The sequence below is a fragment of the Cornus florida genome, unplaced genomic scaffold (genome assembly GCF_030987335.1).
Source record: "Cornus florida cultivar Cherokee Brave unplaced genomic scaffold, ASM3098733v1 CherokeeBrave_3.0.0_Hap2_Chr06, whole genome shotgun sequence".
Taxonomy (NCBI): Eukaryota; Viridiplantae; Streptophyta; class Magnoliopsida; order Cornales; family Cornaceae; genus Cornus; species Cornus florida.
The window spans coordinates 102,147,038-102,173,692 of record NW_026775576.1 but is presented as its reverse complement, the minus strand read 5'-3'; the positions used below and the strand labels follow the sequence as shown (position 1 = coordinate 102,173,692).

At 32.6% G+C, this 26,655-nt stretch overlaps 1 protein-coding gene across 3 annotated transcripts; it reads right to left on the bottom strand.

Moving 5' to 3' along the window:
* Positions 1-9,428: 9,428 nt before the first annotated feature.
* LOC132313442 (uncharacterized) lies at positions 9,429-14,684 on the bottom strand. 3 transcript variants are annotated; one of them, XM_059812206.1, is made up of 10 exons: positions 13,983-14,684; positions 11,982-12,596; positions 11,712-11,891; positions 11,089-11,570; positions 10,915-10,999; positions 10,757-10,837; positions 10,565-10,684; positions 10,326-10,466; positions 10,105-10,187; positions 9,432-10,028 (listed from the first exon to the last, which is right to left on the bottom strand). In XM_059812206.1, exons 2-10 carry the CDS (start codon positions 12,594-12,596, stop codon positions 9,869-9,871), a joined length of 1,947 nt encoding a protein of 648 aa, XP_059668189.1. In that variant the 5' UTR covers positions 13,983-14,684; the 3' UTR covers positions 9,432-9,868. The 3 variants fall into 3 exon arrangements, with proteins under 3 accessions (XP_059668191.1, XP_059668189.1, XP_059668190.1); XM_059812207.1 differs by having other exon boundaries at positions 9,433-10,016; XM_059812208.1 differs by lacking the exons at positions 10,326-10,466; positions 10,565-10,684 and having other exon boundaries at positions 9,429-10,028.
* Between the last annotated feature and the right edge of the window lie 11,971 nt (positions 14,685-26,655).

Below are 26,655 nucleotides of genomic sequence, written 5' to 3'. Positions count from 1 at the left end.
GTATGTGTTTCCATCTGCTTGTGTGTTTATGTATGTTCGCCAACCAATTGATATTTTCGGCTTTCTGTTTCGTTGCAATGAATTCAAGAAAACGAGAAAAGTTTAAATTCTTTTAGCTTTTGTATCGAATTCCTTTTGATTTTCTTTCTTTTGTTTGTCTTCGTGAATTTGTTGGACTTTTGGATTTACTGTGAACTACGGTTTCTTCGTCTACTATTTGAATGTTTCTTTTTTTTAGACGATATCTAGTGTTGTTTGCAATATCTTTAGATTTTTGTGGTTGATGTTCCCATTAATTTCTTGGATTTTGATTTTTTTTCACGTAAGGGTTTCTTTAGCATATTTGGATGGTTTATTGTCTACGAATATGAGTTTTCAGGAATTTAGGGTTTATTTGTTCAACTTGTATAGATTCTGCACGACTAGAATTTTTGACATCATTAGATAATTTTTTGGATGGTTTGGATTTCCATGGGATTCAACATGAAGATTCAGGGAAAACACACTCAATATGTTTTTGTTTCTATTTGTATAAATTTGGATTTACGTAGTTCTTTCTTTATTCAGAGAAATAGACCCAATAAAGTTTAAATAATCAATAGGTCCCATAATCTCTTGAGAGAGGTGCAATGAGATTGTGATCAAAGACACATCAAATAGAAGAAGTGAATTCAAATATATTTGATAATGAAGCAATAGGTATAGCCATTTTTGGGCTTTCCTTTCACAATTCCTCATTGGGGGGATCCACAACACTTCTCCCTTTTCCCCTTATAACTTCCTCCCACTAATTCGAATTAGGTCTAGCCGTCCTCCTTCATTCTCCATTTTTGTGTATGCTTAGTAGTGGGCTTAGAAGAGCAAGATTGGGTTGAATGACCAAAAGATTCACAATCTAACATCTGTGACTTCTCATATAGCTTCCTCTCTATATATACCAGTCTCGAACCTTGACCAGTGGGTTTATAATTCAAACCATAAGCCAACAGGCTATAAGGTGAACCGGTAAGCATTTTCATTTCTCCAGTTGTTAGGTTTCTAAGTGAGGAAAATAGATAATAATGTAATATTATCATATGTCCTATTGTCTTGGATTACAAAGAATTTTTACTCGAAAGGAACCAAAATAGTTGTAGAAGACAGTAACGATAGTTTCAGGTTTTGTTTTTGTGTTCCATATAAAGAAAATATTACATTTCAAAATATACTCTCTTTATTTATTTAATTTTTTTTTTAATATCTTTGCCTGCCTTCTTTTGTCATCGCAATAGGCTTCACACTAATCTTGCTCCTGGGTTTTAAACTCTATGGCTGATTTTTTCCTGTCATTTTGCCTTTTTATATATATATATATATAGGTTTTATTGGAAATTCACACTAATCTTGTTCTTTTGGGATGGCAGCTGGATAGGTTTATTCCCAACCGATCTGCAATGGATTTTGATTTTGCACATTACATGCTCAACGGTGGGATGGTAAGAAAAGAAAGCCCAACACCATGCTCTCCAGCCAAAGAAGCTTACAGGAAGAGGATCCTTGCATTTTGTGTGGAAAAAGAAATTGGGCTTCTGTCAGTTTCTCTAACTGCATTTTGTGTGGAAAAAGAAAAACTTAAAGAAAAACATGGGTTTAAATGCAACACAACATGCATTTTTATATCCCATTTAAGTTCTGATAAAGTTGGTAGTTTCTTTTACGTTTTTTTTAGTTTGGAAGAGAACAAAGTCCAGTTTAGTGGTGAAGTGCAAGGTTGAATGAGGCATGTATCATTGAAGATTTTATTATACTGATATAATGCATAAAGTGAACTACTATGAAGGATTATGGCTTGTATAGTTGGCCTATATTTTAGAAAACAAATATTAGAACTAAGAGTATTATATTCTTTATTTGGAGTGAAATGAAATGTATTTATTGCAAATTGTCACATTTCTCATGATCTAGGCATTAGATTTGATTTTTCTGGTGCCACCTCTCCATCCTGTACTCTATTTTTCATGGTTTTTCTGAACAGCTAAGGACTTTGCAAGACGGGCATAGTTCAAGGGTTGGTTCTCTTGATATCCAATGACAATCACACACTGTATTAGAAAACTGTATTAGAAAATTAAAAGAAACCAAAAACTGTCTTGGTATGGATGATGGCTTTAGGATACTGCTGAAGAAAATACTAAAAAAAAATAAAATAAAATAACTGTGTTGGTGTAGGAGTGATCCCAAAGTAGGGTTATTAAAGAAATTAAAGACTCAAAAGGTGATGTTTAACTGGTTAATCTTGAAATATAGTTGCAGTTTCTTTGTCCAGTTCTTTTATGATCCTGTTTTCTTACCCCTTGTTAAAAATATCCTATACTGGATCTTGGTTCCCTTTACTATTTAGTCTATTACTACTTACATATCTTGTTCACTGATAATCAAGTTAAATTATACTTGTACTTGAGAATCCAATATAATTAATTGGTCTTTCTGGGTGTATACCAAAATTTACATGAAAATACAAAACCTTTGGAATTAAATTAGGCGGGTCACGGGGATTTAGACCTCCATTACCCAAATTAATTGTATGGGAAAGCAGTATTGTTTATCAGGAGTAGGCGGAATTAAGTTGCCTACTGCCCAAATTAGCACTAGGCTCTCTTATCTTGGTTTTGTTTATTTATGTATGTTATTTTGTTCGTACGTTTTGGTAGTAGTTTCTTCGCTACTTTTTGTTTGTCAATGATGATGATATCTATTTGATTCATAAATGACATTATAATAGTTTTGTTAAAATAAAGACATTAGATTAGTAAATTGTAATTACAAATAGGGATGTCAATAGTCTGCCTCATGACAACAATGGCACTATTTATAACTTTTTCAAACACTAAGGCTTTTTCTTGATGATATGACCATACCTCTTTATCTGCCATGGTGTAAGGCTGTTTTACATTATTTGGCTTTTTGTTCAATCACATGGCTAGACACAGAATGGGACTCTTACTGAATAAATCAGCTCTTGTAGATAAACAAAAGCAACCCACTTTCATATCTTATCATCACATGGCTAAAGTTAAAAATAGTGGTGGTAGGTGCATGAACTATTATGCAAAACACCCCACTTCCTGCCAAAGAGAGAGAGAGAGAGGTGTAAGTCCCTTTTGTCAAATCATCACATGGGTAAAACTCATTCACATGTCTGTGAATTGGGCATTGTAAATAGACATATGGCATATGCACAATGCCATAACATTAGCACTAGTAAATCTCAAGGACTGAGTTTTTTTGAGCAATAACGGGGAGGTGGAATTCATACAAAATACTGCATAAAATAAATAAAAAATACATACATTTCATATACATACTGCATAAAATTTAACTCAACTACTAAGTTTTTTTTAGCAATAACGGGGAGGTGGAATTACAAAGTCATCATCCCCTGTATCTGAATAATCTGACAACTCTGAAGCAACTTATAAGTCTGGATCATTAGTAATGGCTTGAATAACTTCAATTGGATCCTTATGCATCTTCTTTGCAATGGAAATGCTCTCATTCCTGCAACATCTGACATATAGATTTTTTAATAGCTTTGATCAAATATGAGAAAAAATAAAGATACTACATAATCAAAGTGCACTTAGAAATCTATTTAAAAAATAAATTAACATTATAATAGTTTTGTTAAAATAAAAACTTTAGATTAGTAAATTGTAATTACAAATACGGATGTCAATACTCTGCCTCATGACAACAATGCCACTATTTATAACTTTTTCAGACACTAAGGCTTTTTCTTGATGATGTGACCATTCATCTTTATCTGCCATGGTGTAAGGCCACTTCAAATTATTTGGCTTTTTTTTCAATCACATGGCTAGTCACAGAATATGACTCTCACTGAAAAAATCAGCTCTTGTAGATACACAAAACCAATCCACTTTCTCATCTTATCATCACATGGGTAAAGTTTAAAATAGTGGTGTTAGGTGTATAACACGACAACTATTATGAAGACACCCCTATCATGCCAAAGAGAGAGATGTGTAAGTCCCTTTTGCCAAATCATGATATGGGTAAAATTCATTCACATGTCTGTGAATTGGGCTCTATAAATAGACATATGGCATATGCACAAAACCATAACATTAGCACTAGTAAATCTCAGTTGTTGATCTATGGATCGAAAGTATATAGAACGAAAGTACTCGTTAAGAGATGCATGGATTGAAAGTAGTTGTTTTACATTCTCAATCGTTCTCAAAACTATTCCATTTATAATTCCTCACATCGATGATTCATTTTTTTTTGTAAAACTAACCTGGCATGTAATCATCGTCGCCTCCATCGAGATTTGGTGTGTATTTATTTTTCAATGTGTTCAAGTGTGTATTTATTTTTCCCTCAATAAACGTTTCAAAAGTGTTTTTACAAATGTACCCTGTATTTATTTTGCTATTATTTGGCTTCTATTCATTATAGCATTATAAGCTATTCCATTTTTAACTCCTCATATTTGAAACTATTCCATTTTTAACTCCTCACGACATTTCGTGAGGCCATGAGACCCCTCCGACGTATAGGATTTTGCTGCTTGCCATTGTCTTCAACCATCAAATGTTCTTCCTTCATATATAAGAAAATACTAGGAAATCTCCTCAGTATATATAATAAGATAGTAGGAAATTTTCGAACTCTAGTGAATTGTCTTCCATAAATTCATGCTAACCCTTGTAAAAATATTTTGTGTTATTAACCTCTCTCACTTCAACCCGCTACGATTTGCTTGCATAACTCCTAATTATAGACTTGGAAGGTAAAACTCTATCAAATTGCTTAAGGAACGCTGGTGGAAGTTGTAGTCGTTGAGAGCTCCGTTCCGGGAGAAAAACTTTGAAGAACTATGGACACAAATCAGGTAAGGAGAACTCTTTGCAAAGTACTATTTCATAATGGAACTGGCTTAAAAGCAGCTTCTTTACCTATTAGGGAGAGAATAATTGTTTTTAGGATATCTTATAGAAAAAAAAAAAAATTAGCTTATGTGTAATGTTTTAAGTGATGTTGGACTATATTTTGTATTACTCATTCCCTCAAGTTAGATAGATTGGAATAAAGTTTGTACTCTTTATGGCACTAATGGATTTATTTATGGATGTAATGTGCAACCTAATTAGCGGTGTGGGTTATAATACCATTTTCAATTGCAAAAATAAATCCCTTTTGCGAAGGTAACACTTTTTTTCCAAAGGTACCACATTTTTGAACTGAAGGTACCACTTTTTGGCGTCAAGGTACCACGTTTTCTCTAAACACTTATTCATGGCGCTAATGGAGCTATTTGTGGATGTAATGTGCAAGAAAATTAGCGGTGTGGGGTGCAATACCATTTTCAATTGCAAAAATAAATCTCTTTTGCAAAGGTACCACTTTTTTTCCAAAGGTACCATGTTATTGAACTAAAGGTACCACTTTTTGGCGTCAAGGTACCACGTTTTCTCTAAACACTTATTCATGGCGCTAATGGAGCTATTTGTGGATGTAATGTGCAAGAAAATTAGCGGTGTGGGGTGCAATACCATTTTCAATTGCAAAAATAAATCTCTTTTGCAAAGGTACCACTTTTTTTCCAAAGGTACCATGTTATTGAACTAAAGGTACCACTTTTTGGCGTCAAGGTACCACGTTTTCTCTAAACACTTATTCGTGGCGCTAATGGAGCTATTTGTGTGGATGTAATGTGCAAGAAAATTAGCTGTGTGGGGTGCAATACCATTTTCAATTGCAAAAATAAATCTCTTTTGTAAAGGTACCACTTTTTTTCCAAAGGTACCATGTTATTGAACTAAAGGTACCACTTTTTGGCGTCAAGGTACCACGTTTTCTCTAAACACTTATTCATGGCGCTAATGGAGCTATTTGTGGATGTAATGTGCAAGAAAATTAGCTGTGTGGGGTGCAATACCATTTTCAATTGCAAAAATAAATCTCTTTTGTAAAGGTACCACTTTTTTTCCAAAGGTACCATGTTATTGAACTAAAGGTACCACTTTTTGGCATCAAGGTACCACGTTTTCTCTAAACACTTATTCGTGGCGCTAATGGAGCTATTTGTGGATGTAATGTGCAAGAAAATTAGCGGTGTGGGGTGCAATACCATTTTCAATTGCAAAAATAAATCTCTTTTGCAAAGGTACCACTTTTTTTCCAAAGGTACCATGTTATTGAACTAAAGGTACCACTTTTTGGCGTCAAGGTACCACGTTTTCTCTAAACACTTATTCATGGCGCTAATGGAGCTATTTGTGGATGTAATGTGCAAGAAAATTAGCGGTGTGGGGTGCAATACCATTTTCAATTGCAAAAATAAATCTCTTTTGTAAAGGTACCACTTTTTTTCCAAAGGTACCATGTTATTGAACTAAAGGTACCACTTTTTGGCATCAAGGTACCACGTTTTCTCTAAACACTTATTCATGGCGCTAATGGAGCTATTTATGGATGTAATGTGCAACTTAATTAGAAATGCGGGGTGTAATACCATTTTCAATTGCAAAAATAAATCTCTTTTGCAAAGGTACCACTTTTTTTTCAAAGGTACCATGTTATTGAACTAAAGGTACCACTTTTTGGCGTCAAGGTACCACGTTTTCTCTAAACACTTATTCATGGCGCTAATGGAGCTATTTTTGGATGTAATGTGCAAGAAAATTAGCTGTGTGGGGTGCAATACCATTTTCAATTGCAAAAATAAATCTCTTTTGCAAAGGTACCACTTTTTTTCCAAAGGTACCATGTTATTGAACTAAAGGTACCACTTTTTGGCGTCAAGGTACCACGTTTTCTCTAAACAGTTATTCATGGCGCTAATGGAGCTATTTGTGGATGTAATGTGCAAGAAAATTAGCGGTGTGGGGTGCAATACCATTTTCAATTGCAAAAATAAATCTCTTTTGCAAAGGTACCACTTTTTTTCCAAAGGTACCATGTTATTGAACTAAAGGTACCACTTTTTGGCATCAAGGTACCACGTTTTCTCTAAACACTTATTCATGGCGCTAATGGAGCTATTTGTGGATGTAATGTGCAAGAAAATTAGCGGTGTGGGGTGCAATACCATTTTCAATTGCAAAAATAAATCTCTTTTGCAAAGGTACCACTTTTTTTCCAAAGGTACCATGTTATTGAACTAAAGGTACCACTTTTTGGCGTCAAGGTACCACGTTTTCTCTAAACACTTATTCATGGCGCTAATGGAGCTATTTGTGGATGTAATGTGCAAGAAAATTAGCGGTGTGGGGTGCAATACCATTTTCAATTGCAAAAATAAATCTCTTTTGCAAAGGTACCACTTTTTTTCCAAAGGTACCATGTTATTGAACTAAAGGTACCACTTATTTATGGATGTAATGTGCAACCTAATTAGCGGTGTGGGGTATAAAACCACGTTTTCAACTGCAAAAATAAATTCCTTTTGCGAAGGTACCACTTTTTTTCCAAAGGTACCACGTTTTTGAACTGAAGGTACTCATTTTTGGCGTCAAGGTACCACGTTTTCTCTAAACACTTATTCATGGCGCTAATGGAACTGTTTGTGGATGTAATGTGCAACTTAATTAGCGATGTGGGGTGTAATACCATATTCAATTGCAAAAATTGGTACCTTTTGTAAAGGTACTACTTTTTTCCCAAAGGGACCACGTTTTTTGAACTGAAGGTACTTCTTTTTGGCGTCAAGGTACCACGTTTTCTCTAAGGAAGATCCAAACCAATTTTTCATTCATTAAACTATCCATTTATCGACACCATGGAACCAAGGAAGATCCAAACCAATTTTTCATTCATTATAAACTGCTTCAGTTTTAAACTCCATCAAATTTGAAATTAGTACATTAATATAGTAGTGAAAGAAATTTCATTGAGACCCTAATATAATAAGCCATACAATACTAATTCCTGAGAACCCAAAAGAGCAACTTCATTTGATTTCATGTAAGGTAGATGCCAATATAATAAGCCATACAATAGTTGCAAAAATATACCAACCTAATCCACAATCAAAAGTTGCAAAGCTACTATTCTTTAAGACTTTAAAAATAGCTAACACCAACAGAGTGCAAAATACATGAAAAAAAAATGACACTATTCAACAATACAAATGTCCCATATCCCACATCATTTCAGGTACCACTTTTTAGAAAATTCAACGATCGTCCTATCCCACTTCCTCTAGCTTCCAACTGGGCAAATACTGGTATGTGAGGTTCCTTGAGGTAAATGGTACCTTGTTAGCTGATGGAGGTGATGTTAGAATCATAAAAATAAAAAATAAAAAATAAAATTACTAACCACAAGTAAGCTGATGGAAGCTTACTTGAAATCAACATGCTTGACCAAATGGATAAAGTGCTTTGTTCTTTACAAAATCCTTCATTGTGTTATTGTCATCTGAAAGCAAATTTGAAGCAATAATTGCACGTAATCTATCAACAGCCACCTGCAAATTAAACCAGGTAAAGACAAATCATGAATATAGGATTGGGAAATGGACTTCATGCGTGAATACATATAAGTGTAAATAGATAGGAATCTAGTGTTGCAGAAACTATATATTTGATAAAGAAAACTTTTTCAACAATGTTGAATTTGGCATATGCACAAAATCTCGGTGATACTAAACTTTTATATGTGAAATATTGCATAAACAGGTAGCTTCATCCTTGGGAAATATGTTAGCAATTTGGTCAGATCAGCACAGAGACAGAACATAAACAAAACCAAAACAAATCTAATAATACGAAAGATCTCCCTGTCCCAAAATAGTTATCCCTTTTTACTGATTCCAAACACTCAATGGCACACACCTTTTTTCTGACATTCCAAAAGTAATCTTAAAGTGACTATTTATTTTGAAATTTTTTTATCATTCATTTCAATATGTCGTAGTTTCAGTATCTTTTGTGTTCGGTTCATTTTTAATGAGCACCACTAAGTACAGTGAAGTGACCATATTAACTGCAATATGTTCATTTAAAATGACAGGAGTCCAGTATTTGCGTATCTAATTGGTTAGGTGATGTAGGAAAAACAAGGTTGACTAATGATTTAAGCTACTGATCTCATACTGAATTCTTTGACAATGAAAAACTGTCTGAAAATATTTAAGAATATGCTATTCATTTAAACCTCATCTAGCAAAGCTGGTTTCTACTCGATAGGACCCATTATACAGTGGATGTCAAACATTTTCTATATCATTCATTACAAGGGAGTACTGTTGCTTACTTCATGTTAGATTAAAACTCACTAGAGCTGGATGCTTTCTCTTTCAAAAAAATGGCACACATTAAGGGTATACTGCATTAGGGGGTTCTAAGGTTGAAAATTTTGTTGCCTAAAGGGGTTGCTTACCGCTCTCTTGGTTTCAACACGTTCCATAGTCCCCTGGTCTTCCCGCTATTGACACTACGACATTGCAGCCTAGCGGGGAGAGATCGGAAAGCGAAGTACTTGCACACAAACATGGGTTTAAAAGATGCAAAAAGAAAAAAGAAAGGTATAAGCTGGAAAACGTGTAAAAACAGAATGGGGAGTGCAGTGAAGAGGAAGGAAAACGTTATAGTGGATGCATTTTGTGGTTGCATTAATTTTTTAAATTATGTTTGCATGTATTGGAATTGAAGACCCTCCAGTTTCAACCCTTGAACAAAAGTATGTAGGAATGTGGATCAGTTTTACAAATATATTTTTTGAAACCTTTAAAGGCAAGACCCATTTCTTCCTTTGAAGACTAATGACCAGTGGGTGCTTAGATTAACAATGCACCAATGGTTTAGAAGAAAACAGAGAATTAAATGATTAACGAAGAGTATCGAGGAGATTGTGTGATTTAGTAATTCGGTAATTTCTTCATTCGGGGAAAAAAATAAATAAGACCCATGTAAAAAATAGAATTGGGCTTCACCTTCTCTTTTGGGTGACTGAGTGAACCATCCCATTTCTCCATGAAGTCCAACATGAAAGCACCACAACTATCACTGAATAAAAGACTGTTTAGGTATCTGTTAATTATAATTGTGAACATAATCAGTACACCAAACTAGGAACATTAAGTGATAAAATTACCTATCGGGCTGTTGAGGTACGTTGGGCACATTGTATATGAAGTTTTGTAGATCTCTTCCGGTGAATACCTCAACCAACATTACCTACAAATGCACAATATATAAATGATTAGAGTAAAAAATTCAGTACCACGTTCTTCAACTTGTATACTTTACCGTCTTAATTTAACAGTAAATGAATACATAATCAAAAAAATGAGCTCATATGTAATAAGCGTTTACCAAATCTTTTGACATCTTGTCTGGAGTACGCTTATCATGCGAAGAATGTTTGTTTGAATCCAACACATCCATACGACTATCGCAAATGTTAAAGACATACAAGCACCAATGTTTCTCATTTACAAGTATTGGAAAGAAAAGCTGCATATTTAACAATGTAAAAATTTAATTACTTTTAGAATCATATTTTTTTGATAAAAGTATAATAATTATTTATGTTTGCAAGCGATAAATATTACCATATTGAATTGGCAAACTTTGTTATCATCGACATTCCTTATCCTTTTATAGTTGTTCCAAACTGCTTGTATTTTACCTTTCCTATCAACCACTTTTGAAGGTATCTTGGAAAGTTCAATCTGAAAATGCACACAATTGATAACCTAATATGTGTCAAACAAACATTCACTATAGATAGAAGAATTTGTTACCCCAATCGAAGGCGGAAAGAAAAATTTGGTTCCTCTACGCTTTTGTTTCAGCTGGAGCATTTGGCAATAGACTTCAACCACCTACAATGATCACATTTAAACCATTAATGCATGCGTGTGATTGGTTTGAAAAATCAATGAACTTTAAGTGAACATACCATATTTGATATCCAATGATTGTAAGAGATTGTTCTCATCTCTTTTCTTGTGAGGAAAATATCATTTATGTTCACCAGCATTTCACTATAATTAAACAATAACATATTAAGTGTTTGAGCATAGAAAGTAAGTAAATATAGAGCAAATAAGAAATTATTTATATAATTTCTCACTCATCATTTCTGCTCTCATCCATGGCATATGAGATGACTGCCTTTGCTTCTGGACGAAGGACACGCAATCGGTTGACCTTCATTTCAACCCAAGGTGATCCCTTATGGCGCCCAGGCTTTATAACACGTAATAAAGGGATCACTGCTTCCTGCACATCACGCTCCTCTTCCATTGCTGTGGAGGTTCCCACTTCCTCCTCCATTGGTGCGGGGATTTCTCCTTCCTCCTCCATGGGATCGTGTTTTGTAAAAGATTGCCAGGGTGAGTTTGCTTGTCTTGTGGAGGTTTCGAATTCCTCCTCCACTGGTATGTGGGATTCATCTTCCTCCTCAATCGGATTGTGTTGTGCAAACAATTGCGAAGATGGGTTAGGTTGTCGTGTGGATGAACTGGGTTCTGAGGATCTCGACCCCCTGCCTTGGCCTACATTGTGCCGTTGCTTCCATTTCTTAACAACTTTAATAATTTCATATGCCAACTCCTAACAATTTTAAACAAGTTTAATAAATATATATATCAGTTAATATATAAATGTAACCGTAGAGTTCCAAGTAATTATGAATATGCAAATATAACCGTATATTTAGTACCAATTATAAAAAGCCATAATTGACGTGATTACCTTATCGGCATCTTCAGATGTATCAGTTGTAAACTTTACCTCACCGAAGCCGAAACCATTATATTTATGCTTCTCCAAATTCAACCTCTCGCGTATTAATTTGTTGGTCCATCCACGTACGCATGACATCTCAGGCTTCGGTTTTGGTCCATTGACATCCACACGGTGTAGGTAGAAAAGCTACAACATATAAGCCATTATGATAATGACATTATAGCTATTTAAAATAAAATGATAGACACATTACAAATATTATATCTTAGAACATACCATGAGAAAGAACAAGCATCCATGTATGTATGTACAACCTTCTCTTCCTTCCTTTCCTTTATAGGACGCAATTCCTTTTTTCAACCAATCTAAAACAAACTTCCCCCAATTATACGATTTAATAGCATCCACATTGTCAACCGCTGCCAATAACCTTTTGTTTGTCTCATTTTTCGATATGGGTGCTAGAAGTGATCCGCAAGCGAAAAGGACAAAAGCCCTCTTGAAGTCATCCCCAACAGGAAGAACGTCTAATTGATGCACTAAGTTTGGCACTTCTATTACACCGTCCTTTAAAAAAATGCCATTTTCTAACCAATGCACACTTTGTACAATATAATTTGGCACATCTTCTCCTCTTCCCGAGGGTAGGCCAAGTACCTCTTCAACGTCACTTGGCGTAACATGGATCCGAGCGCCAGATTCAAGGGTGAGATGAGATGTTCTAGGGTCAAAGTGTTCTACCAACCATAAGCACAGGTTGCGCTTCAAAATGGTACACTCGATGTCTAAAAGGGACCCAAACCCAATCTCTTGTACGGCAACCTTTTTGTCTTCACTTAAATTGCAAACCGTTTCCTTGAATTTATTTGGAGAACACCGGGTATTCAACATCTACAAATAAATTACCAACACAGGCACATTAGATACAAAAGGAAGGATAGAGCACATATATGGACATAACAGTCCAACTTAAATTTACCAATTTGCACTTCTACACATTACATGTTGAAAAGATTCAATCTCAAATCTGCTAGCTTACAAAGGCACTTGGGAGTACTCATATATTCCTAATTCATTAATTCAATACACATTCTTCGGAATTAATCCAACTAAGCACGTTAATGATAGGTAAAACACACAAAAATAAGCATATATAAAGCATCACTTAACCCAATCGAATAGATAAAAGGAAAAAAAAAAAACACTTACAGTTTTTATTTTTATTTCTTTTATTGAAATTGTTGAAAAGTTCTTTTCCTTGGATGTTAATGGTTGTATGGTTTACCTAATAAGGGAAGGAGGAAGGATCCAATGTCCTCATACCATTTGTTATAGGAATGAAGGTTCTACCTCGTATTTTTAATTAGAGAATAACTCTAGGGGGTTTCGATTACCATTGGAAATGCTCAGCTCAGAGGATAAGTAATGGACCTTTTTGTTGATGATCTTATGTTAATCGCAGCTGGGATGTTGAATCTGTTAAAATACTGACAGAATCAATAGCTCAATTTAGTTTTAACTTCTATTTCTAGCTTGATTCCAAATAATGCAAAGAGGTGTCATATTCTGATCTGGTATAGAGACTGCTACTCAAAACCTAATTCTCAGAAAGCTTAATTTCTCTATTAGGACCCTCCCAATTAGATATTTGGGAGTGTTATTATTGTCTAATAGACTGAATAAGCAGCACTGTGATCCTTTAATTGAGGAGTTTTGGACTACCAACTACTCATTTTGTGCTGGAAGGTTACAACTTATAAAGTCTATGCCATTCTCAGTGCAAGTTTATGTGGCTTCCCCCTTTGAATCTAGGACATTCAAAATTCAAACACACAATCAATTACCAATTAAGCACCCAAATTGGCCCACAAATATTAATAACATCAGTTTCTCGAGTCAAATAAATAAGTTAAGAATTATCCTTTTTCAAATAAAGTTTTATGACAACACCATGATAATGATGATTTTTATTTTTGGGAAGCACTGGAAGTGTTTTTGTTGCTTCTACAACTGAATAACTACACAAATCTTTCAACCTTCAAACACAAAAACACACACACAAAAGAAAATAAAAAAATAAAAAAATGAAAATTTTGTTGTTTATATATTAATAAATTTTGTTACTTTATATTGTACTTTGTTTCATATACAATTGGGTGCCTGTCTTAATTGACAGATTTATGCTTCATGCGGTTAACATCCAATTTATTATTAGCATGAAAAAAACTGGAATAAAAAATATATATATATATTTAAATAATTAAAGATATGACTTACCAGTATGAAGTGATGAAAGCACTCTAAAATATGGTAAGACCGTAGGGTGCTGCAATTGTAAAAATTATAATCCACAATAAGGGCCTTCAGCTTGTTCAAGACTAAAGTTCAACCCAAATTTACCAATTAGTCTTTCAAATCCTGCAAAGGGAGATCCTGTTTCAGTCATTATCTTCACAAATATTTATAACTAAAATTCATAAATAAAAAAAAAAGTATATAAAAAAGATCATAAAAATTTTCACCAAATAGGATTTAGTTTGCAAAACAAGAATTACAGTTACAAATCTCAGAACAAGATAACCATAAACACGAGAAGCTAGAATGAACACGAACAGTCATCTTAAGACATATACACCAACTTATTAACTATTAATAGAAAATCGAACATGACACAGATATTCAAATTTATAAGTCCAGTCTTCATTTAAGCTGAGTCTTATGCAGTAGTTATGCTACAAAATAGGAACCACATGCTTTAGCTTTTATGTTACTATAATTGTAAATTAAGGAAGGCTATTCTAAGTGTAAAGAAATAAGAAAGTGTGCATCAGAAACAAAGAAATAAAGAAAGAATTAATGAAAGAAAATAGAGTTAGCATGCTTAGGAATGCAAGGCTCTCTTCAAACTGGCAACTGTATGCTAAACTAAAAACTACTTCAACCCTTGTTTTCTTTAGATATACTCTTGTTGAAACTCAGAATTTGTAATTTGGTGGTTTGACAAATCTCATACATACATGTTACTTTCAGAAAAATATGTGTACATGAGTCCAGTTAACTGATGGGAGATATTCTGATGACGTTTTCTTGAGTCTCCGTTCAAGTTTCAAGCATAAATAATTTATCCTATAATGAATTTATAAATAAGGTCACATCAAATCCAACTTCTAGTGGAGTTATTTTTTTGTCTTTCTTAAAGGGCAATAAGAAAATTGAAGACCCAATCAGGGTCATCTCTCCTTTCTGCATTTCGATCAGCAAAAGGAGAAAAGGTTTTGGAAGTGGAAGGGACAATCACCAGCCAGCCGGTTCTTCAAGACGTGGGAATTTCTACATGGCCTAGTATATTTTTGTGATAGTTCAACTCTTTAGTATTCAAAATGCTACTTTATATATATATATATATATATATATATATATATATTTGATAAAAAAAAGGGGTCAGGTGACATGGTGAAAGCTTAAACTGGCCACTATAAGGAGACATATTTAAGTATGAGATCAGCCATTTCGTAGGCTGTAAACAAGCTGAGTCAAGCCAACTTTATAGAGCTTATGCTCAGCTTGGCTGGTTAGAAGCAGTGTCTGAGCTTAGTTTGAGCTTGGTTAATTTTTAAACAGTTGTGATCAAACTTGACTCACTCAAATAAACCAATTACTCAGCTCGGTTCGCATAAATGAATTGAGTTCTTAAGAAGTTCTGGAGGATGGGAAATTTGGAGCCTTGTTATCATAATTGTTAGTCAAAATAAAATACGCGCGTCATGCTTTGCAACTTCTCACTGTTGGAGCAAAAGATTGAGAAAATGTGTCTGTGTGACTGTAGATTCTTAGTTTTAATTGTTGATTAAATTTGGACCATTGACTTCTTTTTCTGTAAACAAATGAATATCAAATCTAAAAGATAGGTGAAACGCATGAAAAACTTAAATTAACAGGATAATCTGCCAAGGAATGCTCTACGATGTCTCTAAATGCTAGTTCAAAGTTTCAAATTATGTATCCACATAAGGTATAAAGGAAAAAACAATCATGAGACTTGCTACATCAACAATATTCAAACATATATACAATAATAACAACGAAATAGTAAAAAAAGGTTCAATAATTGCTGTACTACTTTCACAAGTGATTGAAATTTGCAATAAACTGTACATTATGCATAAAAAGGCTTCCTAATAACTATTGGAAAATCTGAAAATTTGGATACAAGTCCATTCAACCAATCTTTTCCTAAGTCCTTATACTTTATCCTATGTTTGGTTGCCAAGAAATTGGGAAAACAAGAAGAAATTAGGAAACATGGAATCTTGTAACAATTCTACTCCTTTATAGAAACTTGTTAATCTTAAAGTTTTTCTTCTTTCCTTATTTTCTCTGCTACCAAATAATAGACAGTTCAAAATTGTTGTGTTCTAGCCTAATTTAACCTACATCTTAACTTAAAAAGTCCAAGCAATGACTTAAACTTTTATAAAAGATTGGGATGATCAATACCAAAGTCCATGCCTTCTACCAAACAAATTTAATGACATAGCTAGCCCTTTGTCCTACATTGTTAATTCTCAACATACACAAAGAAACATCATCCACATATGCTACAAAATGAAATTTTGCATAGACACCATTATTAGTAAGACAAATCCAACAAAATGAGATTAATTAATCAACAATAATCTACTTATCCTAAATTATTTTTCAGTCAACTTGTTCATTCTATAGAGAAAAGAGTATCACCCAGTGGCCTAATTGATAGAGTGGCCAGCTTCCTGTGTTCGAGTCCTTTCTCCTTCTAGTTTGCCAAGGAAAAAAAAATAGAGAGAAAATACTATTTTCATGGCTGGGAATAACATGCACTTCTACTGTTACGTTATTAGAAATAATTGTACTTTAGCTTGATGGAATGTCTGGAACAAAATTTTAGCAACTTGAGGTATAAAATCTACAAAAGAAGTACATTATTCGCTTGGAATTCAACATTTTAATAGAAAGAAATCTTTAGTATGCATATGTTTCTGGTAAGGGGAGAAAATTGTGACATTTCAGTAATCAAATAGGCATAATATGGAATCTAATCCCTAATAATTGAGAAGTAAAGTCATAAGATTAAAGATGCAAAACTAAGACAAAGATGAAATAATTAACACATTTATTGTATAAGATAACTGCAATTGTTGGTAGAATATATCAACTACTTATTCCTATATAAGAGATTATACCTAGTTGATACTTCCATAATCATTATATTCACCTTCTCACCAAAATTAAAGCACGTATGTAAAAAGCATGCTATTAACCACCATTAAACTTAACTAGAAAACTTAAAAATAATATTTTTGGAGTAATTATCTAAAAAAACAAAAGTGACTAAACAAGATTCTTGAAATTGTACCAAATAATTGAAGAAATATAATGTTAGTATCATTATTGGAGGTAGTGCATATTATGTCCCAGGAGGTAGTTAGTAGCCAATACATATATACTCCATATCTTGTAGCAAATATTTTGTAGCCGTAGTTCCTTATTTTGTAGCAGATTAAGGTACTACTTCTTTCCGATATTCCCTATGGCAACCACTTAGTTATCGCGTATGTGTCTAACTTCTGGCTATAAAATAGCACTTTTAACTACACAGTCAGACATAGCATAGGTACGTAGTCTCTTCTATACATACCAATATTGAAGAGCTTTTTCCTTACATAACTACTACTATATTAGGAACTACTTGACTGCCTTACCCATTATACATGGATTTGTGCTATATGGTAGATTGAGTTTATAAATTTGTATATAACCTCTCATCACATGGTACTAGTCACAGTTGTGAAGTCCTTGAAGAGAGTTCAGGCTTATGGGTTTTTGGTGAAGTAGCTCTGATTGTCTTTTTGGGTTAATATAATTTATAGTGATTTCGATTATATTCTTAAGAGGATTATAGAACCTAACCTTCTAAAGTTCACAAGAACAGGAATGACATCAGTTTAAAAAATCTTAATAACAACTTCCACTTTATCTTCACTAGCTGAGAACTTATCCTGTCATTATCTACAAAAAATTGAAGTCAGTGAAGGTTTCCTGTCTCGAAACAACAGAAATTTGAGATTTACCACAACTTTATGAAATTCTGCATGATTAGTTGCAAGTGTTTCCCAATGAGAACTCATTAACATCACAGTTATTTTTCCCTTAACTTTTGGATTTGACTTATTTACTTCCTTGCATAATATATAACCAATAATTGTATTGCCATCACACCTACCATGAACAGAGGAGTTATCAATAGTAATCATAGTCATATTTACAATGAGACTACAAAGAAATTACCAGTATTACTGGTATGCAGTTATTTTGAAAAATCCTCTAATATTTTTTTATCTTTTTTTTTTAAAGTAAAAAAAATCCTCTAATCTTATCTTTGGAGAAACAAGAAAGTTTAGTTCCACTTTTTATTGCAAATTAGTATGCACCGAATTGGAGCAGTAGCACAACCAAAACCAAAAAGGATAAAACTGAATCATTCTTCTATTAAAAAAATAAATAAATAAAAGAGAATAAAAAAAAACCAGCAACTTCATAAGACAGAAAAACACAGCTTACAGCATATGAATCCTCAAATCTAGTGAATATGTAAACAACACATGAATTGAAATCATGTCAGCAGAAAGTAACAACAACTTAATTGATTAAAATTTTCACCACATAGTATCATTTACAGAGAGACTCTACAACTTTCTAGGGGAAGGCAGAGATGAAAGAGGAAATTGGAAAATAGTACCCGGGTTAGAAAGGGTTAGGGCTTATCCCTATGCTTGAAGAAATAACTTCTGCGATTGAAGAAAAAATTAGAAAATTGATGAGAGTTCAGAGAAGGAAGAAAGCAGAATAATAAAGATCAATGAATGTTTAGAAAAGGAAGAAAGGAGAACAAGGCCAGTACCTGGGCGATTTTCCTCTGAAGGTGAAACTTGCAAAAGACAAAGCTTCAAACAATCAGCCTTTGTGATTGAGGCAAAGTTATATCAGTGCTTAGAAAGGGTTAGGCTTTCATTGATGGATTCAATAGAGTGAGGGCTAGGTCTCATTTGAGAATGGGAGAGAGAAGGGTCTGCACAAATAGAAATATGAAAGAGCATTAGGGCTCTAATTAGGTCAAAGTACCTATTTCAAGAGTTATAACGTGACCGGAGGCTGAGATGACGGTAAAAAACCCCAATTGTTTGCAACCGTCCAGTTATTGCCGTTACACCAGAAATTAGGAAGAGAAAGGTTAGGGTTTCAGCAAAGAGGGAAAGAGGAACCGTTGAGCCTGAGTATTTGATTTCCCTTTAGCAGATCGAAGATTGTTCGTGCCATGGCAGATTGTATCTGTATCGCAGGAAACAAGTGAGGGAGAAAGAGTCGTGAGAGAGGGTTACACCGAATGGAATATGAAAGGCATTAGGGCTTGAAATTAGGCAAGTGTAGAAAAGGGCATTTTAGGCAACACATAAAATAGGAAGAAGGGTATTTTAGGCAACAGAAATATCAAACAGTATTTTTTCATGTGCCACCTCAGCTTTTGGGTCAAACCCATTTTAAAGAAACTATGGGACTTTGACTCAATCTCTTAGTAAATATGATACCCTAAGTCCATTTATGTGTAATAATCCCTTTTTTAAAAGTCACACGGACATATCAAACCAAATGACTAGTTTCCATTAAAAAGCACCCAAAAAAATAATAATAAAAATAGTTGAAACCGACCACATACAAAAATGAATTGAACCCACAAACGTTCTAATACACACACACATACACACACACACATATATATATATATCTATATGCACACATACACACACATATATATATATATCTACATGCACACATACACACACGGGGGGCAGAGGAGTTGGCAAAGGTGGGCTGTTTGCCCACCTCAATCTTCTCCTCATACGTGAAATGTGTTAAAACAGTAATGTATGATAAGATTGGAAATGAATTTCTCACTGACTACGTGACTATTAACCTGAAAAAATTTTTGGAAAATTAACTTGAAGTTTATCATGGACAAATTTGAGTCTTTAAAGACTCGTCAAGCACAACTTAAATAAATATTTTATAATCTTTGAATTTAAATATTTATTTATGTTATGTCATAATTTTTTATTTATTTTTGCTTAAGAAATTTTGTTATTAAATTTATGTTTAATATTAGCCCACCCTAACAAGAAATCCTGAATCCGTCCTTGCATACACAACGAATTGAGCGCATAAACACACAATCTCTCTCTCTAAAAGTTCTCTTTCTCTCTAAAATCAACCCGCTAACGCATAACGATGCCACCCCCACGCGAAGCAGAACAACGATTGCTCAATGAATTCATGCAAGAAGATTAAGAAAGAGCGTACGAATTGACCTGTAAATTCCATATCACTAGAGTCAAAGAGGATGTAGATAACTATGACGTCCAACATTTCTCTTCCTTCCTTTCCCAAGCACCCCAATTCTATCCCCTACCACATCCTCCCCCTTTCACCATTAATAACTCTGTCTCATCCGCCGTTGACAATGACAACAAGCCGATGCAACTTGACAATGACGACGATAAGAAGGCCAAAGTGAAGGAAAATTCAAAGATGATGATTGGTAGGGTGGATGAACTTTGAAATATTGCTTCATTCAGAATAAGCCCCCCAAGCAATTGTTGTTGCCGACGGCAGCGGCGAAGCAACAACGGTGGTATGATCATGAGCTAGCGAAAGGGTGAGAGAAAGAGAGATTGTTGTATGTGGCCTTGTTTAATTCATTTTTGATTGAGAAATAGAGAATGAGTATGAAAGAATAAGGGTGAAGAAGAAGACAATCCAGTATATTTTTGTAAGAGGGATGCTAATCACAATCGCTCCCGCGATTGTAGAATCTTAGTCGCTAGTTGAGGGGTTGATGCGTGTGTTTTTTTTCCCAATAATTAATTACTATTTTTCTGCTAACTTCCTTTTGAATCTCTCATTATATATAATTACTATACTAGCCTCCTAACTGAGAAACTTCATAAACCTCCACGATTCCATCTCTATAAAATTTTATTTTTTACAAAATTCCATATCTAAATGTTTGAAGTTCCAACACTAAAATTTTCTTTTTTACAAAAGTACATATCAAAATGTTTGAAGTTCAAATCTGAATTTTTTCAGATCCGTATTCTTTGTATTCGAAGTATTGCTCTGATTTTTCAGATTTAAAAAAATAAAATAAAAAAATTATCATAAAATAAAAAGAAAAAGTACTCTAAATTTTTTTTTTTCAGATTATACTCTTTTTTTTTATTTGATTTGATTTTTTTTTAATTTGAAAAAGAACCGAATACTTCGAAATAGAGAATAATGCTACGTTTGGTGTGCAGGAATGGAATAGAATGGAATGCCCGTTCCAACCATTCCTTTATTTGGTATGCAACTTAAAGTGGGAATGGCCATTCCATTAGAATGAAAATCCATTCCACAACTAAACCTAAGGAATGGCCATTCCATTCCCAAGTAATTTATTTTAAAAAATCGACTTCCCAAAACACCCTCATATTTCAAGTCTAAAAACCACCATTACCTTCCACCACAATCATCTCCGCCTTTCACCACCACCACCACTACCACTGCCTTCCACCACCACCGACTTTCATCGTCGCCCACCACTTTCCACCACCACCACCGCCGCCGCCGCCGCCACCTTTCACCACCGCTACCGTCACCGTTTTGCCGCAACCTCCATCGCTACCGCCACCACCACTGCCATTACATTTTACCACCTTCCACAACCACCGCCACCATCGCCTTTCACCATTGCTACCACCTTCCACCACCACCACTGCTACCGCCTTTCACTACCATCACCTGTAAGATTATTTATTTAATTGTGGCCCACATGATTTGGACACGTGACATATTACTTGATGGGTAAATAAATAGATATCAATTAATATTATTTATTTTTGGTCAATTTATAATTACCTTTTTTGGTAATTACTTATTGGAGAAGTGTTTTCCTTTCTTATTCATTACTTTGATGGAAAGTAGAATTATGTTACTGTAAGGAAAACTGGTCCTCTCTCTGCCTTTATAAAAGTGCATATACTCCATCAATTATGTACAATTAATGATACAACACGTAAAAGTTTTATGTGTACAAAAGGCCAAGATAGAGAAACCAGTTTTCACCTTTGTCTGTTGATCAGAGTTGCACATTAGTTCGTGGTTAAAGGATCTAGAAGTTGGATTTAATCTCAACAAGGTTTGATATCATGAATCGAGGTATTTATATCTAACTATTTATTTATACATTAAAGATATGTGAAAATCATGAAGTTCTAAGATTATGGGATTCATGTTTATTTGTGATGAATGGTTTAACACGAATAATTGTAGTTTACATGTGGTATCAGAGCTAACGGTTTAGAAACTCATTATTTTTCATTAAAGTTGCATAAATAATATATATAAATTTAAAATTAAATGATTGTATAATCCATTCTTTTAGAATCGTATATTTAGATCAGTCCGTGTGGTTTTTGGGTTTGGGTACCTCAATTTCCGAGTCAAAATTGAATTATGAAAGTTGGTTACTGATACATAGTTTACATATGTGTAATAGTACAAATGTATGCATAATGTGTGTAAAACAAACAACATCAATGCTTTAGGTTACTGATTTTCATGCATAACTAATAAAGAACATTGAATAAAATAATAATAATAATAATAATAATAGCATTTGTCTTGCTATTGTTTTATAGAAACAGTAAGTTGTGAAAGGATTACAACGACTCATTATTATTATTATTTAAAAATTAATAACATAAAGTTTGTGTATTTATTTATTTTATTAAAAAGGTTTAAATTATTGTTATAAGTATTTGTCCAATGATTTAAAGATTCTGATTTTAATTTAAAATAAATTAAAATTAAAGTTATTGAATACATAAAATATATGTATTGATTTATTTTTTTAGGAATTTGAATTTCTAGAATAATTTGTGAGTTTAGAAATTTAATCTAATAAATTAGACATGCAAATAACTTGTTGTTTCGTACCCAAACATACATACATATTGTAGAATCAATTTTAAATTGATTTAATTATGATCTTTAAATCCGAAAATAAAATAATATATTTTATTATGTATATAAAATAAAAAGATATTTTCTATAAAATTTCGGACTATTAAGTTTTTGAGATCGAAGTTGCTTAAACTTTAATCGACAATTATGAGTATGTGTGTATAATGTTAAATGGGTAAATCAATAATTAATTAATTACTAGTTAATTTAATATTCATATTATGTGTGGGTTAGTAGCTATCAAAGTGGCCTAACCATAATGGTCGATGAATATTAATTTTAGTAGTAAATATAACTTAATGATGAATTAATTACTGTCTAATTTAATATTCATATTATGTGAAGATTGGTAGCTACTAAAGTGGCCCAATCATAATGATTGATGAATATTAATTTTTGTAATATACATAATTAATCATAAATTAGTTACTATCTAATTAAATATTCATATTATGTAAAGGTTGGTAGCTACCAAAATGGCCTAACCATAATAGTTGATGAATATTAATTTTAGAAGTAAACATAATTGCAATATTTCATGAATTATGATGCTTATAATTTTTTTGTGATATTCATGAATATTGATTTTATTTAATTATGAGAAATAATTCCTCAAAGGGAATTGATTTTCAAGTGATTAAATAAAAATTAAAGGGTTGTATGTATTTTTTTTTAATTAGGTAAATATAGGATATCCAAAGGTAACTTATTTGTTTAATTAAATAATGCATCACCAATAAAGGTATACATATAAATACATGTAAGTATCATTATTAGTATTTTATAGTTGCCACCCAAAGGGGTACTATAGTTATACATTGTATTTACATTTTTAAGTTATACATACGTGTTGTTAACTCAAAGCATTATTGTTGTTAAGATTTTATCTTATTATATTTGTTTTATGACATCCCTTAATGTGCATGCTACATCTGTTCCGATTCTAAATATGACTAACTTCTCATAATGAAATGAGGAAGTTGAGTTCAAAATTTAGATGTGTTAAATCTTGATTTAGTATTTTAAATTGAGAAACCTACTGTTATTACTAATAAAGACAGTGAGTGAGAAATTTTTTTCCATAAAGCTTGGGATATATTGAACAGATTAAGCATTATAGTTATGCGAATAATTGTTTTCCATAGTTATAGTGCTAAGGAATATTTTGACTAGATTAATGTTTTCGTATTGTAAATAAATATCTAAAACGAAAATTATTAATTGATATCACTACTATGCATTTTTGTTGGTACTCTTATCATGTATGGGTATGTTCTTAGGATGACTAATGTTGCTACCAAATTGAGAACCTTATGGATGATTGTGGATAAGAATTTTCTTATTCAATTTATCTCAATTTTTGTCTACTCGGTATGGGTCATTTCGAATTAACACTATTAAGACAAGTGGAAAGTAAAAGAATTGGCCATTATGTTAATTTAGGAGGAGACAAAGCTTAAGCAGCAAGTAATCATTATGTTCATCTGATGACTCGAGAAGTTAGAAAGAAATATGGGAATAAGTCAAAAAAGGCATTAAGTGAGCAACACCCCAAATTAAAAGATTTAGGTCAATCTACTAAAAGAAAGTAATGTAATAATGAAAAAGTGTCATTAATGTATTGAACACTTTTAGAAAGATTACATGACATATAATGAATGATTCGAAAAAGAAAAGTACGCTTTTGGCTTTTGTATATTGCGAATTACTTGTTGAAATTCTTTTTAATACATGATAGGTTGACTTAAGTACTAATATTTATGTTTCTAATAGATGCAAGAATTTTTTATGGCCTAAACCACAAATTCAAATAAGAATTTCTTATTTATGATAATTAGGAAAAAGTTTTGTTGAAACCATTGTGACACTATGTTTAATGTTAGACAATAGATTTTATTTAAATTATTTTAAAAAATTTATGTTTATTCAATATCCCATAATTTGATTTTATTTCAAAAACTTTATGTTAATGGTTTTTCATTTAAATTTGGTAATGATATTTGTTTAAGAAATTATAATTTGTAAGTTATGGTATTATTGTTGATGATTTCTGTAAATTCAAATTTGATGGTTTATTTATTAAAATCCTTTTGATCTTGTATCATAATGTTAGAATTAAGCGTAGCTCAATTAATAGAAAATTTATCTTTGGCATAAAAGACTAGGTCAATATCTAGTGAAAGGTTAGAAAAATTAGTAAATGATGTGATTCTTCTGAATCTAAACTTTACTGATTTTGATGTGTGTGTAGATTGTATTAAGGGTAAACAAACTAAACGCACAAAGAAATGAGCCACAATAAGTACATAGCTTCTTGAAATTATTTGTAGACATTCTGATGTTCATCTTTTGGAGGAGAAAAGTATTTTATCGCATTTATAGTTGATTTTTCACGTTATGGATATATCTATTTGTTGTATAAAAAATCTCAAACAGTGGGTACTCTTGAAGTATACATAAATGAGGTTGAAAAATAACTAGATAGAAAGTGAAAATCATAAAGTCATATAGAGGTGGTGAATATTATGTAAAGTACGATGAAACAGGTTAATACTCTAACCGTTTGTTAAACTCCTTGAAATGTATGCCATTTGTGTTCAATACACTTTGCTATACATGCCACAGCAGAAACGTGTAGCTGTAAGGCGTAATCGTACTCTTATGGAATTGGTTAGGAGTATGTTAAGTAATTCCTCGTTACCCATAATGTTGTGGATATTAAGTAATCTAATGGGTACAAGTTTTACTATCCGAAACATAGTACGATAATTATTGAAACCAGTAATGTCAGATTCATTAAGAATGGTGAAATCAATGGGAGTGATAAAAATAAGAATTTGATCATTTTAGAAGTTAGAGTGCAAATATCTTTATCCATAACTTATAAGGAAATAATTATTCCTTCAGTTGTTGAACCGTATAACAACAAAGAACAATTAAATGATCAACAACTCCATAATGAGATTGTCACCAATGAATAGATTGTAGAAAAATTATAAGGAATAACATTAAGACGATCTCAAAGAGAAAGGAAATCTGTTATTCCGGATGACTATGTGATATATCTGCAATAATCTGATTTTGATATATAGTGAGATATATACGGATCCGGTTACATATTCACAAGCCATTAACAGTAATGATTTTACTAAATGGATTAGTGTCATGAATGAAGAGATTATAAAGAAACCTTCTCTCTAGTATTTAAGAAGGAATCTTTTAAAATATCATGGCATTAGTAGCTTATTATGATTTATAATTTACATCAAATGGATGTGAATACAATTTTTATGAATAGGAGTTTATAAGAGGAAGTTCATATGGAACAACTTGAAGACTTCATATTAGAGGGTAAAGAATTCATGGTCCGTAAACTTAAGATGTCAATATATAGATTTAAACAAGTTTCCTAACAATGGTATATCAAGTTTAAAGATACCATTATTTCTTTTGGTTTTAAGAAAAACACTGTTGATCAGTGTATATACTAAAAGGTTAGTGGGAGTAAGTTTATATTTCTGATTCTATATATTGATGATATTTTATTTATTAGTAGTGATCTTAGTTTATTATATAAAACTAAAAGTTATCTTTAAGAACTTTGAAATGAAATATATGGATGAGGCATCCTATGTGATAGGAATATAAATATTTCATTATAGATCAGATTGATTTGTTTTTAGAATTGTCTCATTAAGCATATATTAAAAGAATTGTAGAAGATTTGGTTGGAGGAACAATATTATGAAAAAGTGCAAAGTAATTTATGATTACTTTCTCTATTATGAAATTTTAATTTGTAGCATGCTTTGAGGCTATAATTTATGGTTGCAGAATTTATTTCAAGACTTGGAGT